General features: G+C 39.0%; 1 protein-coding gene across 1 annotated transcript in view; it reads right to left on the bottom strand.

The window, feature by feature from the left end:
• Positions 1-22,604, bottom strand: part of TGFB2 (transforming growth factor beta 2) — a 103,830-nt gene that overhangs the window by 3,576 nt on the left and 77,650 nt on the right. The window contains exons 3-6 of the mRNA XM_069066018.1: positions 7,687-7,819; positions 7,482-7,592; positions 5,518-5,683; positions 3,446-3,599 (exon numbers count right to left, since the gene is read on the bottom strand). Of these exons, the coding sequence (XP_068922119.1) occupies positions 3,446-3,599; positions 5,518-5,683; positions 7,482-7,592; positions 7,687-7,819 (564 nt within the window). The remainder of the gene's footprint in view (positions 1-3,445; positions 3,600-5,517; positions 5,684-7,481; positions 7,593-7,686; positions 7,820-22,604) is intronic.

Consider the following 22,604-nt stretch of genomic DNA (forward strand, 5'->3'; position numbering starts at 1 on the left):
CCTCTTTGTCACAGTTTTATATAATAGAGTTTTAAGTTTGTTTTCGATACAGAGCAAGACCCCTTTCTTCAGGGGAGGAATACTGCTAGAATAAGGAAGTATGGTATTATGAATGAAAATTGGATTCAACCTCCTAGGCTCTAAGTTCCAAAATCAGCACTATTATTATCTGTGTGACCTTGGGTTGGTCTTTGAAAATCTCTCGGTCTCCCTTACAAAATTAAAGGACAGGACCAGATGATCTCCATACCCTAAATCCTCTGAAGGCTTCCTGTCAAATGAATTATGTGATCTGATTCCTAATTTCAGTTTACTCTTCAGTTCCAGAGAGAAACTTCTTTCAGTTTACCATTGTTTTCAGAAATGAAATCATACCATGCCTATACATCAAGGGGAGAACAGGAAGACTCCTTACTGCTTAGGTTTTCTTTTCTTCTCTATTTTTTATTTTAAAATCACATCAATTTAGGCTTCTGTGGTGTGAGGGGGAAGGGAAGGGAGACTAGAGAACTAGCCATGAAATCAAATGAAGCTCCAATTTCTACATATTTTAATTTTAATACCATATTTTTAAACCCACATTATATTCACCTGGACATTCACTGAGAGAAGTGTATAGGATAGCTACTGGTGATATATGGGTAATTCCAAGGATACCATTAATGTGTTACATTAAACACTAACTGGCCTTTTCTTCAAAGATTCTAAGTAGCTTTTCAGCCTCAGACAGAAGTTCTGTTCAGTCCAGCAACACTGGCTACTTTATTAAACTCTCTCTGGCTTCTTGGGGAACTGTACAAACAACATATTTGTGACCATGATGGTTTTTATTCTTCCTCTCTTCTTAAATAACATGCACAATTCCTGATTTCCCATATTATGTATATGTATCAATTTGATGAACAATGTCTCTACTTGGCAATTTGGACTAGGCTTAACTGCTGTTACTACTGCCCTGATGGAATAGCCTGTCTGTCCAAAGAGAACCCAGACAAAGGGAAGGAAAAGTACAAGAATCTCTCTTAAGTCTGAGGACTCAGTTACCTTGGAGTATCAAACAGATTTGATATAATAATTATAGCACAAGCAGTAAATGCCTGGGCAGGATTTGAACTCAGGTCACCCTGACTCTAAGTCAGGTACTATGTCCTTGCACCACCTCAAAAGTCAATCCAATGTTTCAGAATACAGATGAAGGAATGCAAGTCCTACTTGTTTGTCTGATGTCAGATAGGTATAGACACTAAAATTATTTCAAATATCAGCAAGAAGTGATTGTGCTCTTGGACATTACTAGGACAGATCACTCTAAGCACAGGGAACCCTGTGGGCTCATATTTCACTTCTGGATAAATTTTGTGTGTTTTCTGGCAGGAAATTCATCTTCCTATGCAGCCCTGTAGGATATTCCCATAACATTCTTTAAGCAGGAAGAACTACAAAGGTAATAAGTAGCAAACAATAAAAATAATAGCATTTGAATAACTTTTAAAGTTTGCAACGCACATGACACTCATGGCCCCTTTTGAGTTTCTTAACAACTTTGTAAGTCAGGTGATCCTCATTTCACAGACAAGGAAGCTGAGGGTCAGAGGTTAAGTGGGTTCACTAAAGTCATTCAGCCAGTGCCAGAAGCTGGTGCCCTTGTCATCTCCAAGTCTAACCTTCCTCTGTACCACACCATACTGTATTGTCTAATCTAGCTCTCCCAGAAGCTGGGAGGTTCTGGACACAGATTCTGGAAGACCTGAATGGAATGAATGATATAAAGAAGAAAGAAAGAAAGCACAGAGCTGCAAGTTGAGGATTAGACTAAATCACCTAAACTCAATGAACTTCAATTTTCTCTTCTGTAAAATGAAAAAAAAAAAGCTGGATTAAATGACCTTTGCCAGCCTGTCTAGTTTATAGTTTCTTTGGTGCTAAGGATCAAAGGAGATAACATAGGCACAGTGAGTAGTAAAACTTAAGAGCTGTACAAATGCTAGCTATTACTATTATTATTGCTAGGCACAGGAGGATCAAGAGGTTTTCTTAAGTACACAGCAAAGACAAGGCTATAGATTAGAATCCATAGGACCTGGTCTTGTTTCTCTGCCCTCCCTTCCCCGAAACCAATTATCTGTCTGGAGGTAATAAGCATAGTGGCTAGAATGCTAGACCTCTAGTTAGAAAGTCCTGAGATAAAATCTTATCTATGACATTTATAAACTGACTCTGAATAAGTTACGTAATCACTCTGAGCCTCAGTCCTCTCATATGTAAAATGGGTATAATAATACTTGCAGCACCTACCTCACCGGTTTATTGTGAGGTTTAAACTGGATAATCTACACAGGGTGTCCTAAAAGTATTAGTTCAATTTTAAGCTACTAAACCTTAAAACTATTTAAAATGTAATAGTCTCAAAAATCTTGCTTCAGTTTTAAGCTATTAAGGCTTAAAACTATTTAAAATACAATAGTCTCAAAAGTCTTGGTTCAGTTTTAAGCTATTAAAGCTTAAAACTATTAAAAATATAAATAATAGCTTCAAATAAAAAATCTTAGTTCAGTTTTAAGCTATCAAGGCTTTAAAAAAACTTTTGAGACTATTATTGTTATTAAGATTTAATGGCTTAAATGTTTTAAGCTTGATAGCTTAAAACTGAAGACTTCTGGAACACCCTGCATAAAGTCCTTTGCAAACTTTAAAATCATAAACAAATGTCATTTGTTTTTATCTTGACTTAAGTGACTAGAAAACTTATAAATCCCCACTTTAGTATGTGCAGAAATTTAGAAATGAAAACATTTCACAAACTACCATGAGGACAAGCTATCATTAAATTTTCAAGTAACAAATGTTTCCTCTCATTGTTTTTGTCTGTTAACACTATGTCATTCAGTCACTCAGTCATTCAAAAACTATTTTCAGGGTATCTTACTGTATGTAGGAGAATCCTGGGAGCCTTACCCTCAGTGAGCTTGCAAACTGTTTGGGAAAACAAGCCGTATGCACCTTTCCAAAGGCAAAAAATGATCAAGTGAACTCATACTGATTTCACATTTACCAAAGTTTTCACATCTTTTCTTCCCTATGTAGCAAATTTCTCCAGCATCCATCCATGAATAGTAATGTACCTAGTGCCACATTGACCAGAAATCATTTGGAAATACCATCAGCATGTGTGTCTAAACACTATGCCCAACGACACCAAACTCAGATAGAAATGGGGGTCACTAAATCATACATAAGGATGCCTGCAGGACATAGACTTATAAAAAAAGCCACATATTAACATTAATTACATTCTATTGTCTTATTTATTTTGTTAAACATTTCCCAATCACATTTTAATCAAGTTTGGGCATACTTGGGAATGCTGTAGATCAAGTGTTGGACACCTCTGTTGTAGACTTTTAACAGCTTTACAAGCAAGTATTCAAGTTAGTGAAATACTTACTCTACTGTGCTGAGTATCTGAACTCCATAGATAAGGGCAGGCACCAGCACAGAAATTAGCATTGTACCCCTTGGGTTCATGAATCCATTTCCATCCAAGGTCCCTCTTGAAATCAATATAAAGTGGACGCAGACAACAGTTATCCTGTACATTCCTGTTGAGAGAAAAAGAGTGGAGTATTAGAATATTATTATTATTAGAATAGAATTAGAGTATTAGAATGGAAAAAATAAAAAAACACAGACCTGTAGGGTTTTGCTGTAATCTAGAGTTATGATGTTAGGTCAGTACAGTGATGTACTATGCTTTATGCCTTGAGCCCTAAATTCAATTAATTTAAACCCTGACCAGGATGATCAAACTTTTATCCTTATCAGACCATAGCAGAGACAAAATTGGGAGAGACCAAATTCTCTTCGATTCTGCACAAAAGGAATTTTGCAATTAGGTCAAGCATTTATCATGGGCCTACTAGGTGTCAGGCACTATACTGTGTCATTGGGTATTTAAATACAAAGAGATGGTCTCTACCCTAATGAAGTTTATATTCATCTTAAAGAATTTTAGATGCCTTGGCACCAGAGGAGACTTCAAAGATCTTCAAGGTCAGGGGTTCTTGAACACTTTTGTGTCATAGACCCCCTTGACAATCTAGTGAGGTCTACAGACACCTTCTCAAAATCATGCTTTTAAATGCACAAAATAAAATACATGGAATTACAAAGGACACTAATTATATTGAAATATAGTTCTCAAAATAAGTTTTCAAACTCAAGTTTACAGAGCCCAGTTTAAGAACTCCTGATCTAGTACAACTTTCTTGTCTTATAGATGAGGAAACGGAGACCAAGAGATGAAAGAACTTGTCTGTTCATACATGCAGCAAACAGGAATAGCATGAGGGTCAAATGTCATCCCAGTGAAACCTCCTGGGGAAGGAATCTTAGGACAGGTATGTGCCACCAAAGATGTGTACCAATGGAGAGGAAGATTGGTCTGTGTCTCATTTGGTATAGGTGGCATCTTCATATATAATTATAGTGCCAAATGAAATGAAATGTATCTAGACCAAGGGTCACAGTATTTATTCTGATGAGCAGGAATGAGAGATAGTTATGAATAAATGGTATGAACTCTACATATATTCTTAAAGTCTACTTGGATCAAATATTCCTCTTTCTATTAGCTGTGGCATGAGTCACAATAGATTTAAGTCTCATCCCTGTTTCTCTGGTGTTGTTGACTAGGATGGCAGTCACCCTATCCCTTTGTAGCCTAACTTTGAAGGAACACATGATTTTTACTATGCCTCCCTCCCCTTTCCATGTTCTCTGCTCTGGCATTAATGAGGAAGCCAGAAGGACATAGTCTTACTAAGCCCAGCTACATAAGTATTACTTTGGGTAAGTTACTTCTTTGGGTTCTAGGTTCCTCATTTGTAAAATAAGGGAGCTGAATTAGATGATTCTATTTCTAAAGTCCCTTTTAGTTCTCACATTCTCTTACTAGAAACATCTAGGGCTATTTTAAAAACAAACAAACAAACATTTACATATCAGACACTGTGCTAAGTGTATTACAAATATTATTTAATTCTATGTTTACAACAACCCTGGGTGATATGTGCAGATGAGAAAACTGAGGTCCAAAGAGGTTAAGTGATTTGCCCAGGGTCAGACAGCTAATAAGTGTCTGAGACTGGCTTTGAACTCAGGTCTTCCTGACTCCAAGTCCAAGGCTCTATCCACTATACCCCCTAGTTTCCTACACAGTGGAAATAGGAAGAAAGTCTATCCCTTCTTCAGCCAAGGATGAATCTGTGATAGGATTTAAAAGCAGAATTTTCTGCCTTCCACATCAGAAAGCATTGTTAGCAACCTCTTATAAGCAAAGAAGAAAGGAGAATATGACATTCGCTTAGAGTTATTAAGAAGAAAGTTAATACTAAGACATTATTCTTTTCGTCTCTGGGCTAAAGAGTAGCTAAGAGTAAGCCAGGAGTAATGTTCAGTTCAGCATGTAGGAAAAAAGCATTCCGAAGGTAAAAGAAAAAATGATTTTATTTTGTTTACCTAAAACAATAGGCTGCATCTAGAGCGCGCTTCTTCCGCCGGCTGGATTGTTGCGACTCAAGTCTGTAGGAGGGTAACAACATTAGCAGGAGATGTGGGGTCTTCCCACTGTTTTTTTTCCTAGTGGACTTTATAGTTTTCAGATCAGTGAAGGAGCCATCAATACCTTAAAAAAATGCATTTGGGTAATAAATATTTAGCTTTTATCTTCATCAATTATAATCAACCATCTTTATCTTTTTGATCATTGTCACAGACAGTAGGGAGGATGACGAAATAGACAGGAGGGTGCCATGCTTGCCACCCATTGAGATGGACATCATGCAATAGGCCTTGTCATGGACAGAGTCACCAACTAATTTTCTAAATAGGTTGGGTTTTTTAGGTTTGTTTGTTTCTCCTAAATTAGTTTCTCATCAAGTAGAATTTCAATGCCATTAGCAGTAAGAATTGGAGGAAAAAGCAATCATATAGTAAGTCTTTGACCCACAAACCAAGAGTAACCTCTCAAGTTTCACTTAGCCCATATCCAGCTGGGCTAGTCTCAGTCCTTTCCTGGCCAAAAGCATGGCAGTCCACCATGCCTGGATTCCCATGCCTGTCACATTCGTCCCCAGGCCACCAAATCAGGAACACTCTCCAGAAGAACACAAAGTAAGTCTTACAATGAACAAGTTTAGTATAAGTAAAACAGAAGTCACCCTCATCTGGTGCTATTTTAGGAGATGGTGAAGAAAAGACTTTTCATCAACTTTATGGCATCCTCAGCACTTTCCTGATTCCCTCTGAGGCTCAGAAACCTGAGCTCCCAGAGCACTATCAAGAGATTGTTGGTTTAATCACTTAATCTCTATATTCCCAAGAATCATGACTAAGTTGAATACTGACCCAAATCTCAAGGCCTTCAGTAAAGGAAGGGATTTTTCCATTAGCAAGGGCCACAAAGCCCTATTATGATCCTTCAAAAGAGTCTTGGGGGCTTGGTCAGGATGGTACATACAGGGGCAATGCCACATGATCTTGGTCCTAGATGGATGCAGTGGTACTTCAGAACATGTCTGGGGGTTACTGGCAGCTCTGGCATTCAAGGCCCAATTATTGAATCTGTGGATAATCTGAACTGTTGGCTTTCCCTGCTTCTCTGTGGCTTTTGGGTATTTTATTGATAATGTCCCTAAAACAAGTTATCTTTTTTTTTTAAGCAGTTGGGGTTAAGTAACTTGCTCAAGGTTACATGGTGAGTTATTTTTTGTGTGGGTGCCAAATATCTGAGGCCAGAACCGATCCCGGGTCTCCCGACACTGGGGCTGGTGCTCTTACTCGTGCCACCTGGCCGCCCCAACAAGTTATCTTTGAAACTTATCATGACCTCTTGGAAATGTTGTGTAAAAAAGAACTTTGAAGTCTAAGTAAATCTACAGCTTAACCTGTGCTTTTAGACTCAGAAAAGACAGAGGAGGATATCCAGAATTCTTTCCTTTCTAAAATTCAATTTGGAATTTAAACCTGTGCCTCTGTCCTAGAGCTAAAACAGGCTTTGAGATTACCTGTGAATTTTTATCAGCGCGTGCCATCCCCTTTCTGATTATACAGATAACAGAGAGTGAGCTATACCACTGTCTGAAAGGAATTTTCTTGTTGAACTAAAAGAAAAATAATACAAATGCTTGACATTTCTATGTGCTACATTTGAGCCAGTTGGTCAAAAAGTATTAACTGAAAATCTATAAGGTATGGGGTTTGGTGTTTATATATTTATGTGGAGTATGGGTGTTTACCAGCAATGCCTCCCTTTCTTCCTAAACCCCCATGGCCACAGCCAGCCTTACCTTTGTCCTAGTTAAGTGAAATTTACTCCAGTCCTACTTTGACAATGCACTTTCCCCTCCGTGGCATGACTTTTCCCACACAAAGTTCTAACCACCATCCCTACCTCAGAAGACAAAAAAGCTCCAGCAAGTTACCTGCAAATCTTGCTTCTAATTCTTCACTTTTATTCGGTATGATGTAATTATTGGATGGTACAAAAGTGCAGCATGGGCAGTGTAAACTTATCTTAAATCCCAGGTTCCTGTCTGGAAAACATGAAGTCAGGGAAGTCATTCTTTCCCCCATTAACAACTCAGTCACCAAACATCTACCAAGGAAAGCAAAGGGCTGGTGGGTAACCTTTATGGTGCAGCCATTCATGCACGGCTTCGGTGACATCAAACGAGAGCCATTCCCCTTCCGCTCTGGTCTTAACAACCTTGCTATCAATGTAGCGCTGGGTTGGGGATGTTAGGTCTTTGGATTTGAGAATCTGGAAGAAAAGAAAAAGCAAGATGGAAAATAAAGAATTGGTATATATTAACCAAGACCTAACCAAAAATATTAACTCTTCTTATGGGAACAGGATTTCAACTCAACATCTAAATTTCAAGGAATCACAGAACTAGGTGTGGCTAGGTGGTGCAATGAATAGAGCACTGGCACTGGAGTCAGGAGGACCTGAGTTCAAATCCAACCTCAGACACTTAACACAAAAACTAGTCATGTGACCTTGGGCAAGTCACTTAACTCCAATTGCCCTCCAAAAAAAAAAAAGGAATCACAGAACTAAGAAACAAAGTGTTACAGAGTTAGCGCTGGAAGGTACCTCAAAGGCCATCCAGAGCATCCCTTCCCACCTTCATTTTACAAATGAAGCCCAGGAAAGTTAAGTGACTTCCCGAATATCACGCAGGTATAAGTGTTTCTGAGCTAGGAGGTGAACCTTGGCAGTCATTTAGAATGATCCAAACCTGAAAGGCATCCTCACTGTGTTTTACCCAACAAAGGGTCTTCCAGTCTCTTCCTGAAGTCATCCAATGAGGGGGAACCTACCAGCTCTCCAAGAAGTCCATTCCACTTTCTGCCAGCTCTAATTGCTAGGAAGTTTGTCTTGATATCTAGTCTAAATTTCTCTCTGTTGCTCTGGGTTCCATCCTCTAGAGCCAAGGAGAACAAGCCTGATTCCATTTCTCCATGACAACCCTTCAAATTCTTGAAACTAGCTGTTACATCCCCTCAGTGTCTTCTTTTCTCCAAGATAAACATCACTAATTCTTTTTTTTTTTCTTTTTGGAGGGAAATTGGGGTTAAGTGACTTTCCCAAGGTCACATGGCGATTTTTGTGTTAAGTGTCTGAGGCCAGATTTGAACTCAGGGACTCTTGACTCCAGGGCCAGTGCTCTATTCACTGCACTACCTAGCCACCCTATATTGCTAATTCTTTCAACTGTTCTCCTATGACACAGACTTGAGGTCATCTCCATCCAGACTGCCCTCTGCTCAACAATCTCTGGATTATCAATGTCCATTTAAGTACTTGTGATTACCTACATATTGTTACCTAGCTCTATACCATGGTCATATACATAGAGTACATGCAACCAGGTCGTATGCTATGGGGGAAAAAAAGGAGCAATGAAATCAGCTGCTTGCTATGATAAAAAGTGACATGAATCATGCAGCCAAATGTGTAATAGAAAGTGACATTAATTATTTTATTTCTGCTGACACATGCTTTACAAGACTTAAGTCATAAAGTCGGTGCTATTAAGTTAAGGGTTTTGTTGTTCCATAGATCTCAGTGCCATATTTATTTAATGGGGTGAAGTGGGGGTAGGGCGGAGGCAAAGGGTAGGGCCCAATACAGTGGGCTCTCCCTCCCTCAGACTAGAATCATCTTTTTCTCTCCTTCTCACTCTTTTCTTCTCTTGTTCTCTCTCACTCTCTGAAGGCTCCTGTTATAAATCTCCTGATAAAGGAAACAGAGCTGTAACCCTAGCTTTTAACTCCACTGATCTTAAATTCCTTGGCATGCCACAGCGTTCTAGGTAAGGATAACACTGGACTTCTGACTCCTAAGAGGACTTAGTAGGATTTATAAAGACCCCTCCTATCCCACAGGCTGGGAATGAGTTTGGGCAGAAGCAGTCAGGAGCAGGGTGTAGATGAGAGCTCCCAGGCAAATCTAACTTAGTTACGCAAGACCTTTAAGAGGTATTCATTTCAAGCAAGTGAAAAACAGCAGGACTGTGTCCTCAAGTTTTTGAAAGAGGATCTACCTTCTAAAATGGCTTTCTGATTCTCTGCCTTTGGGTAATAAATAGCACATGTGAACGGGTTGACCTAAAGCTTCCTGATGTTCCAGAATTTCACAACATCTCTAGACCAAGGGTGATGCTACAAGACCTTGCCCGTCTTGACAGGTGGCAAGAGGCAATATGGGAGAGTGGAAAGAACCATGGACCAATTAGGCATTGAGAATCACAAATCTCTGATGGACTTTCACATTAACTAAATGGGTCAGCAAGTCATTTCAGAATAATGTGGGAAGGAAATCAGGACATTATGTTCCAATCATACTTACTACCTGGGTGACCATATGTATACATAATCAGATTTTGTGAACTCTCTGGGCTTCAGTTAACTCATATGTAAAACAAAAGGGTGGGTTGGAGGGGATGATCTCTAAAGTCTCTTTAAGCTCTAATATGTTATTATTTAGGACCCATTTCATGTATACAGGATTTGTTCTCTCTAACCATAGCACAAGTTTCTTAACAGTTAAAGACCATATTTCTTCTTTTACTTTTCTATTTCACTTCCTAATTCGAACCCTGTACTTTTACAGAGCTAATGCTAGAGGAAATATCATAGGCATTACTTAAAAGCAGGAGAAGCAAGTAATCCCTTGCCAACACATATCTGGACTATTGAGACACCCAGGGTCCATGATCCAGCTAGAAATAAATGTAACTTGCCAGCCTAGTATGTGCTGTAACTATGAACAATGAAGAAAAGATTTTCAGGAATTTCTATTTCTGAGCTCCTAAAAATGTAACCTAAACCATCCTTGACTAATCTCTCCTCATCAATGATACCCAGAAAACTCCATTTATGGCTCTGAATCTATTAAATCTGTGTTAATTTATAGTGCTTTGAAATTTCTTTCTTTGGATTTCTTCCTTTTAAAAAAAATTTTTTGTTTACACCCCATCTGTGATTTCATTGAAATAAGGAATTCCCAGGAACTATCAGTGAAGATCAGCAGCAGCTGTTCTGCAATTTATAGGCTTAGAGTCCTGTTCACTAAAGAGATTAGGTGACTTGGCCAGAGTCACACAGCCCGTAGGTGTCAGAGGCAGATTTGGTCTCCCTGACTCAGTGAAGCTCTTTAAGCATTATACCACACTGATTCTCAGCACGAATAGATTCTTTAAAGTTATTTTGAAAAATTGTTTGCTGGGATGGGGACAATGTGCATATACCAAGCAAGACTTGATTAATAAATATTTATTAAATACACACAATGTGACAGGTACTGTGTAAGGTGCTAGGGACATAAATGCAAAGAATAAAACAGTACCTACTCATGGGAGTTTGTCCTATTGCCTTCATTAGATCCTACTCCCAAAGGAAAACCATTTTCTCTTTGTCTCTTCCCATAGTCTATGAGCAGAGGATGGAAGGCAGGGAGATGTTCTCTCTGTATTAATGGCTTAATTAATTGGCTGCTTAGTTAATGATTGTTACTGTCTACTGACTTGAGCCTCACTGCAATGATTGCTCAGTCTCAACAATGGAAAAGAAACAAAGAATAAAACTCATAGTTATGGGTCCAAATGGCAAAAAAAGTCACAGGAACCTGGGACATTAAGGAACTCCTAGGCCTGATGGAGATAGGGGAGAATCCAAATCATTATCTCATGAAAATTATTAGAATCTTCTTTTTTGGGGGGGGGGAGTAGGGGAGGCAATCAGGTCAAGTGACTTGCCAGGGTCACACAGCTAATAATTGTTTGAGGTCACATTTGAACTTGGATTCTCTTGACTCAAGGGCCTGTACTCCATCCACTGTGCCACCTAGATGCCCCATTAGAGTTCTTTCTAAGCCATATTCATATTCTGTATTGTACAGGTGAGGCCATGTAATCTACTAGAGACACCTAATCCCAGAGCTGTTTCTTTACATCACAAAAGGGGGAAGTAATCTTGAAAGGTTATCTAGTCCATGCCCCTGTACCTAGAGCAGACCAGCAGTTGCATTTGGTCCAGAAATATTATTTTCCAATTCTGAATTGGGAAAGCTGACTCCCCTGCTTTTGTGGGTAGTTTACTACATTGTTATAACCCTTATGTCCAGAAATGTCTTGCTAAATCCCCCTCGTCCTTGCATTTCAAGTTCTTTCCCTCTTATCTGGTCCTCAATGGAAACAGGAAACAGCTGCTCATCCTCACTCAGAGAATATCCCTTCGTACTCTTGGAGGCTGTTATTAAGTCCTCCCTTAGCCTTCTCTCTCTAGGCTAAATAAACTGAGTTTCCTAAGTCTTTATTCACAGGGCCAATTTCCTAAACCTTTAATCATACAGGTTGCCCTCCAAAACAAAAGATGATGTATAAAAAAAGCAGTCTTTCGACTGCTTCATTATTCCCTTTGACTGAGAGCTGGCCTGGAACCCACCCCATTGTGGCCCAAAGCTCAGAAATCTTAACTCCAAAGGCGTAGCCTTCCTTGAACACTCTGTTTATCTCCCTTGCCAAATTAGATCATTTTGTGCAGATCTGACCTTTTGTGGAAGAAAGGGTGGACACACTGACCTGATGTTATCTTCTTTTAAAAAGGTTAAGTAGCTGTTTCTTTGACTCTAAAATTGACAGGAAGAGGGTCCAGAAGGCTTACCTTCTGATTTTCTTGAAGACTCCCTGCCCCATTCATCCACTAGGCTTATTTTAAAGTATGAATGTCCTGGGTGGACAGCAGGGACCTCACCATTTCCAAAAACAGATTTCTTCCTAATTCCTTCATATATATGTGTATGAATATATGTATTTGCACATGCATACATACATATATGTGTACCTATATATACAATACACATATGCATGTATGTATATTTACACTCACATATATACATACATGCATGCATGCACACATACTTACTTGAAAAAGACATTTCCAGGCTACCTAAAACTAAAATCTGGTTGTCTCCCAACTTTGCTACCACCCACAATGATGGCAAATGTTTCATTTTTTACATCCCTCATATACATTAACATCAATATGGGATGGCAGGGAACTCGATCTGTGATTTTATTGGTGTAGGGTGTTCTCTGGTGAGGAACTTCCCTTGCCAAAGCTGATCAACACCTTCCCTGCCACTGATAGTCTTGAGAAGTTGATGAATTAAGACGTGAAGTGATTTGCCCAGATTCATCCATGTGTCAGAGCCAGACCTCAGATCCAGATTTTGAGGCTGGCTCTCTGTACAACTGCCTCTGAAATACAGAGACCTACACACACACACGCACACACACACACACACAAATATATATGAAAGGATCAAATAAGATAATATTTGAACAATCTTGACAAACCATGAAATTCAAATGTAGTCCCATCTTCTGTAGTAACTGGCCTTCACCAGTTGCTAACGCCTTCTCTCGGATGACCTTCCATCTGCTCTGTATATATATCTTATGTTCACCTAGTTATTAACACATTATCTCCAAACCCCTTCCTCAGTCATATTCATGTTCTTTGAGGACAAAGCCTGTTTTTGCCTTTCTTTGCCTCCTCCACCACAGTACCCGGTACATATAACTTCTTAATAAACTTATATTGGCTGACTATCTTTATAGCCATATCTCCCACTATCTCCAACAGAGTCCCTACTCTGTGAATACATTTCTTTATTCACTTTCCTTGGGGTGAATCTCTTGCTCCTACCATCATTTTATGGGGTCTTCCGTCATGCTCACTTCACTTCCATCTCAACACATTCTCCAGCCTTCATCTCCACACCATCAACCTTCCCTTCATCTAGATATCTTTACCCTTGGACCTGCTTTTCTGACTGGTGAATTCTTTACCAGACATGCTTATTTGACTCCCAGCTCAATTTACTCTTCTGACTCTTCTTACTCAATCACCCCTATTAAAATGTAAGCTCCTTGGAGTTAAGGCCATCTTATTTGTCCTATTTGTATCCAGAGGGCTGGGTACAGTGCCTGGCAAGCAGTAAATGCTAAATAAATGCTCTATCTCAGAACACATCTTCAGTTTCTTACATTTGTGTCCATATGATATGCCCTCTCCAAGAATGCCCTCTTTTCCTTTTCCCTTTATCAATCAATATCTTTGAAGTCCAGGTGAAATTCCTTTTCTCCCATGAAGTCTTCCCTAACCAGAATAATCTGAAAGTGATCTCTCCTTCCCCTGAATTTCTATGCCACTCTAGTGTCAAAACAACTCATCTGGCACTAATCAACAGAATACCTTGTAGTTACAGCTATATGTGTTCTCTCCGAATTCCCTAACTATTGTAAACCTCTAGGAGGCAGAAACCAAGTCTCTCACTTTTTTTGGTCTAAGGTCCTCTGTAACACTTCAAATGTTACCTTTAACATACTTCCAGGAATTCAATAAATATTTGCTGACTGATTGATTTAGCCCTGGAAGAATATGGCTCATTGTGCTCAGCACCTAGATGAGTGTTTTGCATTTGCTAAAAGCTTAACAAATGCTTATTGAATTGATTCAAAATATACAGAAAAAAAAAAACTAATTTAGGAGACTCTTTCCCTTAAAGAGGTGGCTTATGTTCAAGGTTCTAAAACAATTTTAATACCCAAGCTGCTCACCTTAATTACAGAGAAAAGAACATTTTTGCCAATTAATGGTAAGGGAGGATCTGGAATTCCAGGGCAATGATCAAAACCAGAGATGAGAGGAATACTGAGGCTCAAAAGCTTCAGATTACAGAGTGACCTTAACTTTATGCCTATGCCAGCCACTAAAAATCAGAAACTACCCAGTATTTTGTACTATGACAGGAGAAAAAAAGTATCTTGGCATTTATTTTAAGGACAATCAATGAGAAAGAAAAAAAGTTCATCAGTACAATTAATGCCAGGCCTAAATAAGGCTTTACTCAACCATTAAACACACACACACACACACACACACATATTAATTTTCAAGTAATAGTAAGCCTGGCCTTGACAAGTGCCAGAGGCCTGGGTGAAATAAGTGGCTTTCGTTGCTGATAAAATATTCCACTGTGGTACAAACACAACCCTGTATTCCCTTTGACTGTAGTCTCCTTGATCACTACCTGGGTCACTTGAGGGGTTCCTGAAAACCCAACACAGACGATGGTTATTTCACAGAAGGGCCTTAACAGAACCAGCACTTATCTTGTTTTTCTCTTTATTTCTCCCTCCTGTAATTGCAATGGCTCCTTTGTAATTGTACCTCTCTAAGAGGTCTGAAGTAACATATATCTTAGGATTTCCGTCTCTGCCTAATCTGCTCTCATGAAAAATAGATGAGCCTCCAAAGAAAGAAGCACATAAAAGCATATACTTTATACAGGAAGAAAGAGGCTCCAGATATGTAAATTGTTACTATATTCAACATTACCTTTTGACAGTGTATACAGAAATCATACAAAGATGCACCATGCCTTTAGATATTATGATGAATTGTATGGAATGGTTGTTATTTTTAAGTTAATTTCATCAAATGCAAATGCAAAGATTCTTTAAGCTAAAACTCCACTTTCAACAAGAAAACTTTCTTGATCCCCTTAATGCCAGAGTCTTCCTAGTGTTGACTTATCCTGTCTATAGATTACTTGTAAATAGTTGTTTTCATGTCATCTTCCTCATTATACTGGGAGCTCTATGGGTACTCTTGTCTTTCTTTGACTCCACAGAGTTTACCATAGTGCCAGGAACACAGTAGGCATTTAATAATTGCTGACTAACTAAGAAAAGCTTTCTACAAAAACATAACTTCTTGATAATTTCAACTTGGAGAAAGTGGAGGGAATGATGCAAGAGCTGGTGCTATTCTGGATCAACAAGGAGGAGCTGGTCTCAGTGCTAGAGCTGGTGCTATTCTGGATCAAGTAGAAGACCAGAAGCTTGAAAGGAAGTGACCAATCGATCTTATAATTCACTACAGATAAGTCATTTGATTGCTAGACACAGGCTGACATGTAGCCAATCCTGTGGGAGAGTGAATTTTTAAAAGTTCAGAAAAAAAAGGATAGGTAAAAATACCATGACCTGAGATTCTTTGAAGGAAGTCAGTTTAAGAGGAAAGAAAAGAAATGTTATGTCCATGGCATAGCTCATCTAAAACTCTATTAACCTTGTCAAAGAAGTAAATCAACTTAAGTCTTGCATAAACCTGCCATGAACTCATGATAGTAATTACTGCTTTCTTTTCTAAGTGCTCACAAAAACATTCCTTTAAAAACAAACCCTAGAATTTTGCCAGGGAGTCAAAGTCAAACATTTTGGACTACCGTCTTTTTCTCTGAGCATTTAGACAATATTTTCCTGTCTCTAGGTCTATAGTACTTCTCCCATTTGCCACAATTTTTCAAAGATCAAATGATTAGAGGCTTAGAGCATGAAGGGACTTTAGAAATAAACTAGTTCAGGGGCCTATGAATATATTTCAGGGGCCCATGTAACGTGGATGGGAAAAAAATGCGTTTTTATTTTCACTAACCTTTAACTAGAATTCAGCATTTCCTTCGATTATAGATGTATAAATAAAAAATCATGTAATATAGATAAGTTGGAGATGTATGTATAAGCTGAGTGATAGTACAATTTAGTAGATCTAAAACTGGTTGAATAACCAGATGTCCCAACACGTTACCTGTGTATGTGTTCCCTGCCTCTAATAATATCATATCACAATACCATATATCCTGCCTCTGACATTTATTAGCTATGTGACATTGATCAAATCATTTAACCACCCTGGTACTCATTTTCCTCATACATAAAATGAAGGGAGTTAGACTACGAAGCCTCTCAGGTCTCTCCCAACTCTAAATTTATAATCCTATATGCTACTCATTTTATAGATGAGTAAGTAAGTGGAAGAGTTGGGACTCTTTTCACTGTACCATCAATGGATGTAAACCTCAACCTCCCTCCTAGGTGTCTATGGCATAAATGATTAGGAGTAATTTGCAGATGAGTATGATGTTCAGATAACTGTTGGTTCCATTTAATTATTTTGCCTTGTTCCAAGGGAGGGCTTGGTGGATGGAGCAGTGTATCTGCAAATAATTGATGTGGAAAAAAAAGGCAATAAAACTAAATTTTTTTTAAAGAAAAAGGAATAAGAAACACACAATTTGAATCAAGGAAATCCAACAAACAAGATTTTCCTGAGGGATTCTGGGCTGAAAGCCATCACTAAGTTCTTTTTCCTAGGGTGTATGTTCTCCATTGAGGTACTAATTAATGGGTTAATAAACCAGAATCAGAAGGGGTAAGAATTCAATTCAGCCTAACCTTTAACAAGAGGCTAGCTAATATGTGTAAGGTAGTGTGGCATAGGCATGGTGAATAGAAAGTTGGCTTTGGAGCCAGGAAGAAAAGTTCAAGTTATGGGTCTGACTCATACAGGCTGTACAATACTAGATAAATCATTTAACTTCTCAGTGCTCCAGACCTTGTAGTATCAAACTCCCTACTATGCCACATATTGACTTTAAAACCCCCCATATTATCATTACCTATGCTATATTGTATTTTTACTTATTTTGTTAGACATTTTCCAATTACATTTTAATCTAGTTTGGGCTACACTGGAGAGTTTTGTTAGCTGCTTAAGGTGTGGGCGACACGAGAGGTTGACATCACCATTCTAGAGGAGTCTTCATGGCTGTAAGATGCAGAGATGGTGCCAACCTGCATTGGTTGAGAGATTTTCTTCAGCAGGAACTTCCCTATACTAATAAAATCCAGTCCCTATCCTAAATGCAAGGCACAGTGCTGGGTATTGGGGATACAAGAGTAAAATGGCCCTGAGATGCTGACAAAGCATGGTGCTAACATATCAGCAAACTTTAGAATGTGGACAAGATGCAATGAGCAATTGGAGCCTTAATCTTTCCCTAAGCCTTATTGACCTGGAACAACATAATCAGAAGAAGAAGAAAAAGAAGGAGGAGGAGGAAGAACAAAGGGGAAGGTCAACCCCAAAGACTTCAATTTCCTCATCTGCAAAAGGCAGGTAGGAAACTTGATAGTAGAGCACTAGACTTGAACTCAAAAAGACCTGAGCTTGAATCCTGCTTCAAACTCTTAGTAATTGTACAACAGATAACTTGCCTAACTTCTTTGGGACTCATTCTCTTCATCTATAAAATTCAGACCCTACAATTTAAGGAAAATGCCCAGAAAGTACCCATATCTTTATTCTTCTCTGAGCTCTACTCTGACTCTCAGGACTTTCTCTGCCATGCAATCTCATAAGTATCTTCTCTCTTCCCTTTCACACTTCTCAGTCCGCTATTATGTGTTGTCTTCTGTTATAATGTAAGTTCCTGGAGGGGAAAGGGGGTGGGAATAGAGGGGAATGACTGTCTTTCTTCTTGCTTGTTTTTGTATTCCCAGAGACTAGGGCTTAGTACAAAGTAAGTCCTTAATAAAAGTTTATTTACTTGACTAAAATGACAGTGTGGGACTACATAAACTCTAAAGCCCCTTCTAGATGTATAATTAGAATTCAATATTTGAAGCATGATTCATCCATAAATATAATGGTTGACAGCAATAAACTGAAGCAACATCTCTATAGCAGTTAAAACTGGAAAAATTACAAACAGAATTAACTAACTGAAGAAAGGAGCCATGAAAATACTAACCACATTAATTGATCAATCAAATCCATGGCAAAGTGCATTAACAGAGGGATAAGTGGATCAAGTCACTAGATTTGTGATTTCATTGGAATAGGTGAATAAGCCCCCCCATACCAATACAGATCAGCCACTGCTCTAACAACTTTTAGGGAATTTCTTAGAGCATTGAGAAGTTCAGTGACTCATCCAAGGCTACATGGCAGTATGGAACCAAGGAAGAATTTAAACTCAGGTCATTCTGGTTTTGAGGCCATCTCTTGCTATGTCTCAGGATTTACTAGGCACTGTTTGTTTAACTGAACTGAAAAATACTTAAGAGTTACAGACTTTAGAGAATTATCTTCATCTAGTCCAATAGATTTTGCAGATGGGGGAAATGAGCCCCAAAAGGGGGAGTGATTTGCCCAGAATGATAGGATGATAGGATTTAGAGCTGGAAAGTAGAGTAGAGGTCACTGAGTTCAATTCCCTCTCCCCAAAGACATTAAGTAACTTGTCCTAGGTCACAAAGGCAGGAAGTAGCAAAGATGGGATTCAAAAGCAGGTCCTCCTTAACTCCAAAGTCAGTGTTCTTTTCTTCGAAATTAGTAAATTGTAGAGCTTAGACCAGAATTCAAGTCTTCTGAACCCTAGCTTAAGAACCCATGGAAAACAACTGCAGATGGCCTAACCTGCTATGGAACAGTAGGATTTGGGTTCTCGTTTTTATTTTTAAGGAAAGGTGTCAAGTACAGCATTAGTCTAAAGTCAGAGTTGCAATAGTGCCAGGCTCTGAAAATAGCAGCTACAGAAGCAATCTTGAATGGAAAGTACAACTGGTCACGAATTAGCCTTTTTTGACCACACCCATTCACAAAGAGGATCCAACCCAGTGGATAGCCTCGGCTCTCTACAGGAGTGACAATGATCTACTTTCCCTAGGAGGGAAGAATGGCTTCTGTTCAGTTTGTAAAAATCTGGATATTAATGGTCTCGTGCATACAATGTGTTTATTATATCACGGGACTTTTTTTTTTTAAAGGGTGTACTGTGCTGCGTCTGCCTACCTTGTGGCGCCTCAGTAAGGATCGGTGTGAAGGGGATTGTATGCCATAAAATCTTGGACAACAGAAGCACAGTATGACCTCTTTCAGTAGCTCTTTTTGTAAATCTAATTTAACAGCTACTCTTTTTTTGGCTGACCTCTTTTTATATTTTGTGCACCCCTGGGCAAAATGAGAAATGAAAGCTGAATTCTGTGTGTGTGTGTACGTGTGTGTGTGTGTGTGAAAGAGAGAGACAGATACAGAAATGGAGACATAGAGAAAGAGACAGAGATACAGAAAAAAGAGAGACAGAGACAAAGACTGACAGAGGAAGAAGGACACAGAGACACAGATAAATACAGACATGGACAGAGGTAAAGACAGAGATGGAGACAGGGAACATAAGTATCTCTGAGAAGAAATAAAAATGGAGAAAGCTCCTATTAACCCCATCAAGGCTATGTTCCATGCATAGTTGACACCAGAATTTCCTTTAAAAACAGGACTTGTCTCTCTGATCTTGTACCAGAATTAGAGCACCAAGTGGCATTAGAGATACCGTGTTTCCCCAACAATAAGACACTGTCTTATTATTTTTTTGGAAAGAAAAACACCAGAGGGCTTATTTTCAGGGGAGGGCTTATGTTGTCCTGCTTCAGCTCTCCTCCGCGGCACTGCTCTCAATGGCGCCAGCAAGCAAATCACTGGGGAAGAACAGGATGACGCGCTCACTGCTGCAGCTCTGATTGGATGCAGCTCGGAGCGCGGTGTGCGTTTCACTGGGGGGGGGGGGACACAGTGCATACAGACGGTACCATAATGTAGTGTGTAGCGCAGGGGATCACCTTCACTACAGTAGCAATCTCAATAGGGCTTATTTTCGGGGGAGGGCTTATTTTAGAGGAATCTTACACAGTAAGGGGAGGGCTTATTTTCGGGATAGGTCTTATTATCGGGGAAACACGGTAGCAGTGACCTTGGAGATCAAATTCCTATTACTTTACAAAGAAACTAAGCTTCAGAGAGGTGACCTGGATTTCTCATGATCCAACAGCAAGTTAGTGGTAAATAAAGGCAAGGATTAGACCAAGTATCCATCAGTGTGTAGCCTATAGGTTAAGGCATCATTGCAAAGGGTTTGGGTGTGGAGTAGAGTAGATAGGATGGTGGCATTGTTAAATGACTATCCACAACCAAAAGCCCACTATTGTCCTAGATAATGGATCTAGAAGGGGAAGGGAGCTCTGTGGCCATTGAGGTGAAGACCTTGATTTTACAGATGAGAAAACCATTGTCCCTGGAAGTCAGGTGTCTTGCCAAAGGTCACACAGGCAGTAAATATCAGAAGTGGGATTTAAATACTATCCTCTGGCTTCAGATTTCAAAGACATGTAACTTTGGAATCACCATTGTCATATTATCCATAGTATCATTCAACTACATTAGTGTACATAATCAAAGATTTAACCAACCTGTCAATAGTGTAAATATAATCCAATCTGGTAATGCAGCAGTGAAATCCAAGAAGACCCAAGACATATTTCCAGAAAAAGCCATTTCTCCCAGAGTTCCAAGGGAGCCAAAATTGACAGTAAAAATGCTGCCAATGTGTGTTTCTGCACAGTTCCATTGTTCCCCTTAACTTGGAATCTTTACTCCCTTAGGGGCAGCCAGGTGGCTCAGTGAGTAAGAGCACCGGCTCCAGTGTTGGGATGACCTGGATCAAATCCGGGCTTAGATACTCAGCACCACACCCAGAAATAACTGGCCGTATAACCTTGAGCAAGTTACTTAACCCCGATTGCTTTAAAAAAAAAAATCTTTACTCCCTTGTTAGTAATCTAGGGCTCCATTGAAACACATTGAGTAAGGTAGCAAGCTCATTTGAACTGAACACATTTCTTCTCTAATGATTAATGTGGAATCCTCAACAGATTTCATTCCCCTAGCCTATAAGGGACCCAATATATGCAGCCTCACACTAACATCGTGATAAAAGGCAGTATTTTGGCTACTTTTCTCCTGATGCTTTATGACGTATGACCCAAACATACCACACTGCTTCCCTAGTAAGTTATTTTAACATGTTTCTGTTCAGTGGTTTGAAGTTAATAACTTAGTCTTGAAAACAACCTGGTGGCTCCTATCCAAGAGCATTGACCTAGATGGCTTTTCTATCCGGGAATGTAAAGTCTGAGAAAGGATAAAGTCAGCATTTCTACAATCAGAACCAATGTGAATATGGAAGGCGAAGTTTCTTCCATAACTGGAAATCAAAAGTTACCAGTTAAACTCAAATTTTATAAAATACATAATCTATCCAATTACAACATTTACCAAGTGGAGAATATAGAAGTAAATTTGCAACATGGAATGTTCAAGTGAAACATACTAAAATTCTGTCCTTGAAGGACTAATAGAAAGGCACATCTCAATTCTTTTTGTGGGGAATATACACTTATAAGTTCATTACTACATAACTGATGTTACATAAATAATTCCTGTGTTTCAGAAGGGCTGAGAATGTACCCCAAAATCATGAGCTGAAAATACGAGACTGCCACATGAATTATTCAACAAACCCCAGGATGTTAGGAGGAAGTTATGTTCCCTAGACCTGAGAAGAACATCAATTTAAGAGAAATTAAAAGAATTTCTGCACTACCTATAATGTCTTGTTGGTCTAGCTGGTTTGCAGAAGAGGACTTTTTTCACTCCCAGTAGTAGGATAGTGAGATCATTCCCCTGGTAACTGAGTTCCAGCATGGAAATTCACATCTAAGGATTGCTCACCATGAAGTGTGAACTTACTGGCCCCTCTTCTCCCAGGCAAGGAAGGATTCTGAGGCAACTATGGCCTCCTTGTAGTCTATAGTGTCAATGTACTAGGACGGTGCCTGGTTCCAATTGTCAAATGTAGTAAGTTATACTATACTACTTGATAGATTAGGTTGTAGATATATAAAATTTCTAATTCTGATATGTGGTAAAAGCTACAAATGATCAAGATGGGTTTGGAGATTTTCCTGGATACTAATTCTAATGAGTATTAAGAGGAAATTTAAGATATCCATTATTATTGTTGTTGTTGTTATATCTAGGACACAGACAATCTTTTCAGGTCAGTATTATAGAGAATAGGTCCAGTCACAGATGCCGACTTCAGAATTGTATAGGGGTAACATAATAGGGAAAAGGGAGCTGGACTTGGAATCAGAGTTTGAATTCTGCCTGAGCATGTCATTTAAACTTCCTTAGTCTCAGCATCTTCACCTATCTCACAGGGTTCTAGTGAAGCTTAAATGATACGTATCTAATGTACTTTGCAAATATTACAGCACTATGTAAATGTT

The sequence above is a fragment of the Petaurus breviceps genome, unplaced genomic scaffold, assembly GCF_028583685.1.
Source record: "Petaurus breviceps papuanus isolate PSGF00001 unplaced genomic scaffold, PetGlider_PUasm1.0 90702, whole genome shotgun sequence".
Lineage (NCBI taxonomy): Eukaryota > Metazoa > Chordata > Mammalia > Diprotodontia > Petauridae > Petaurus > Petaurus breviceps.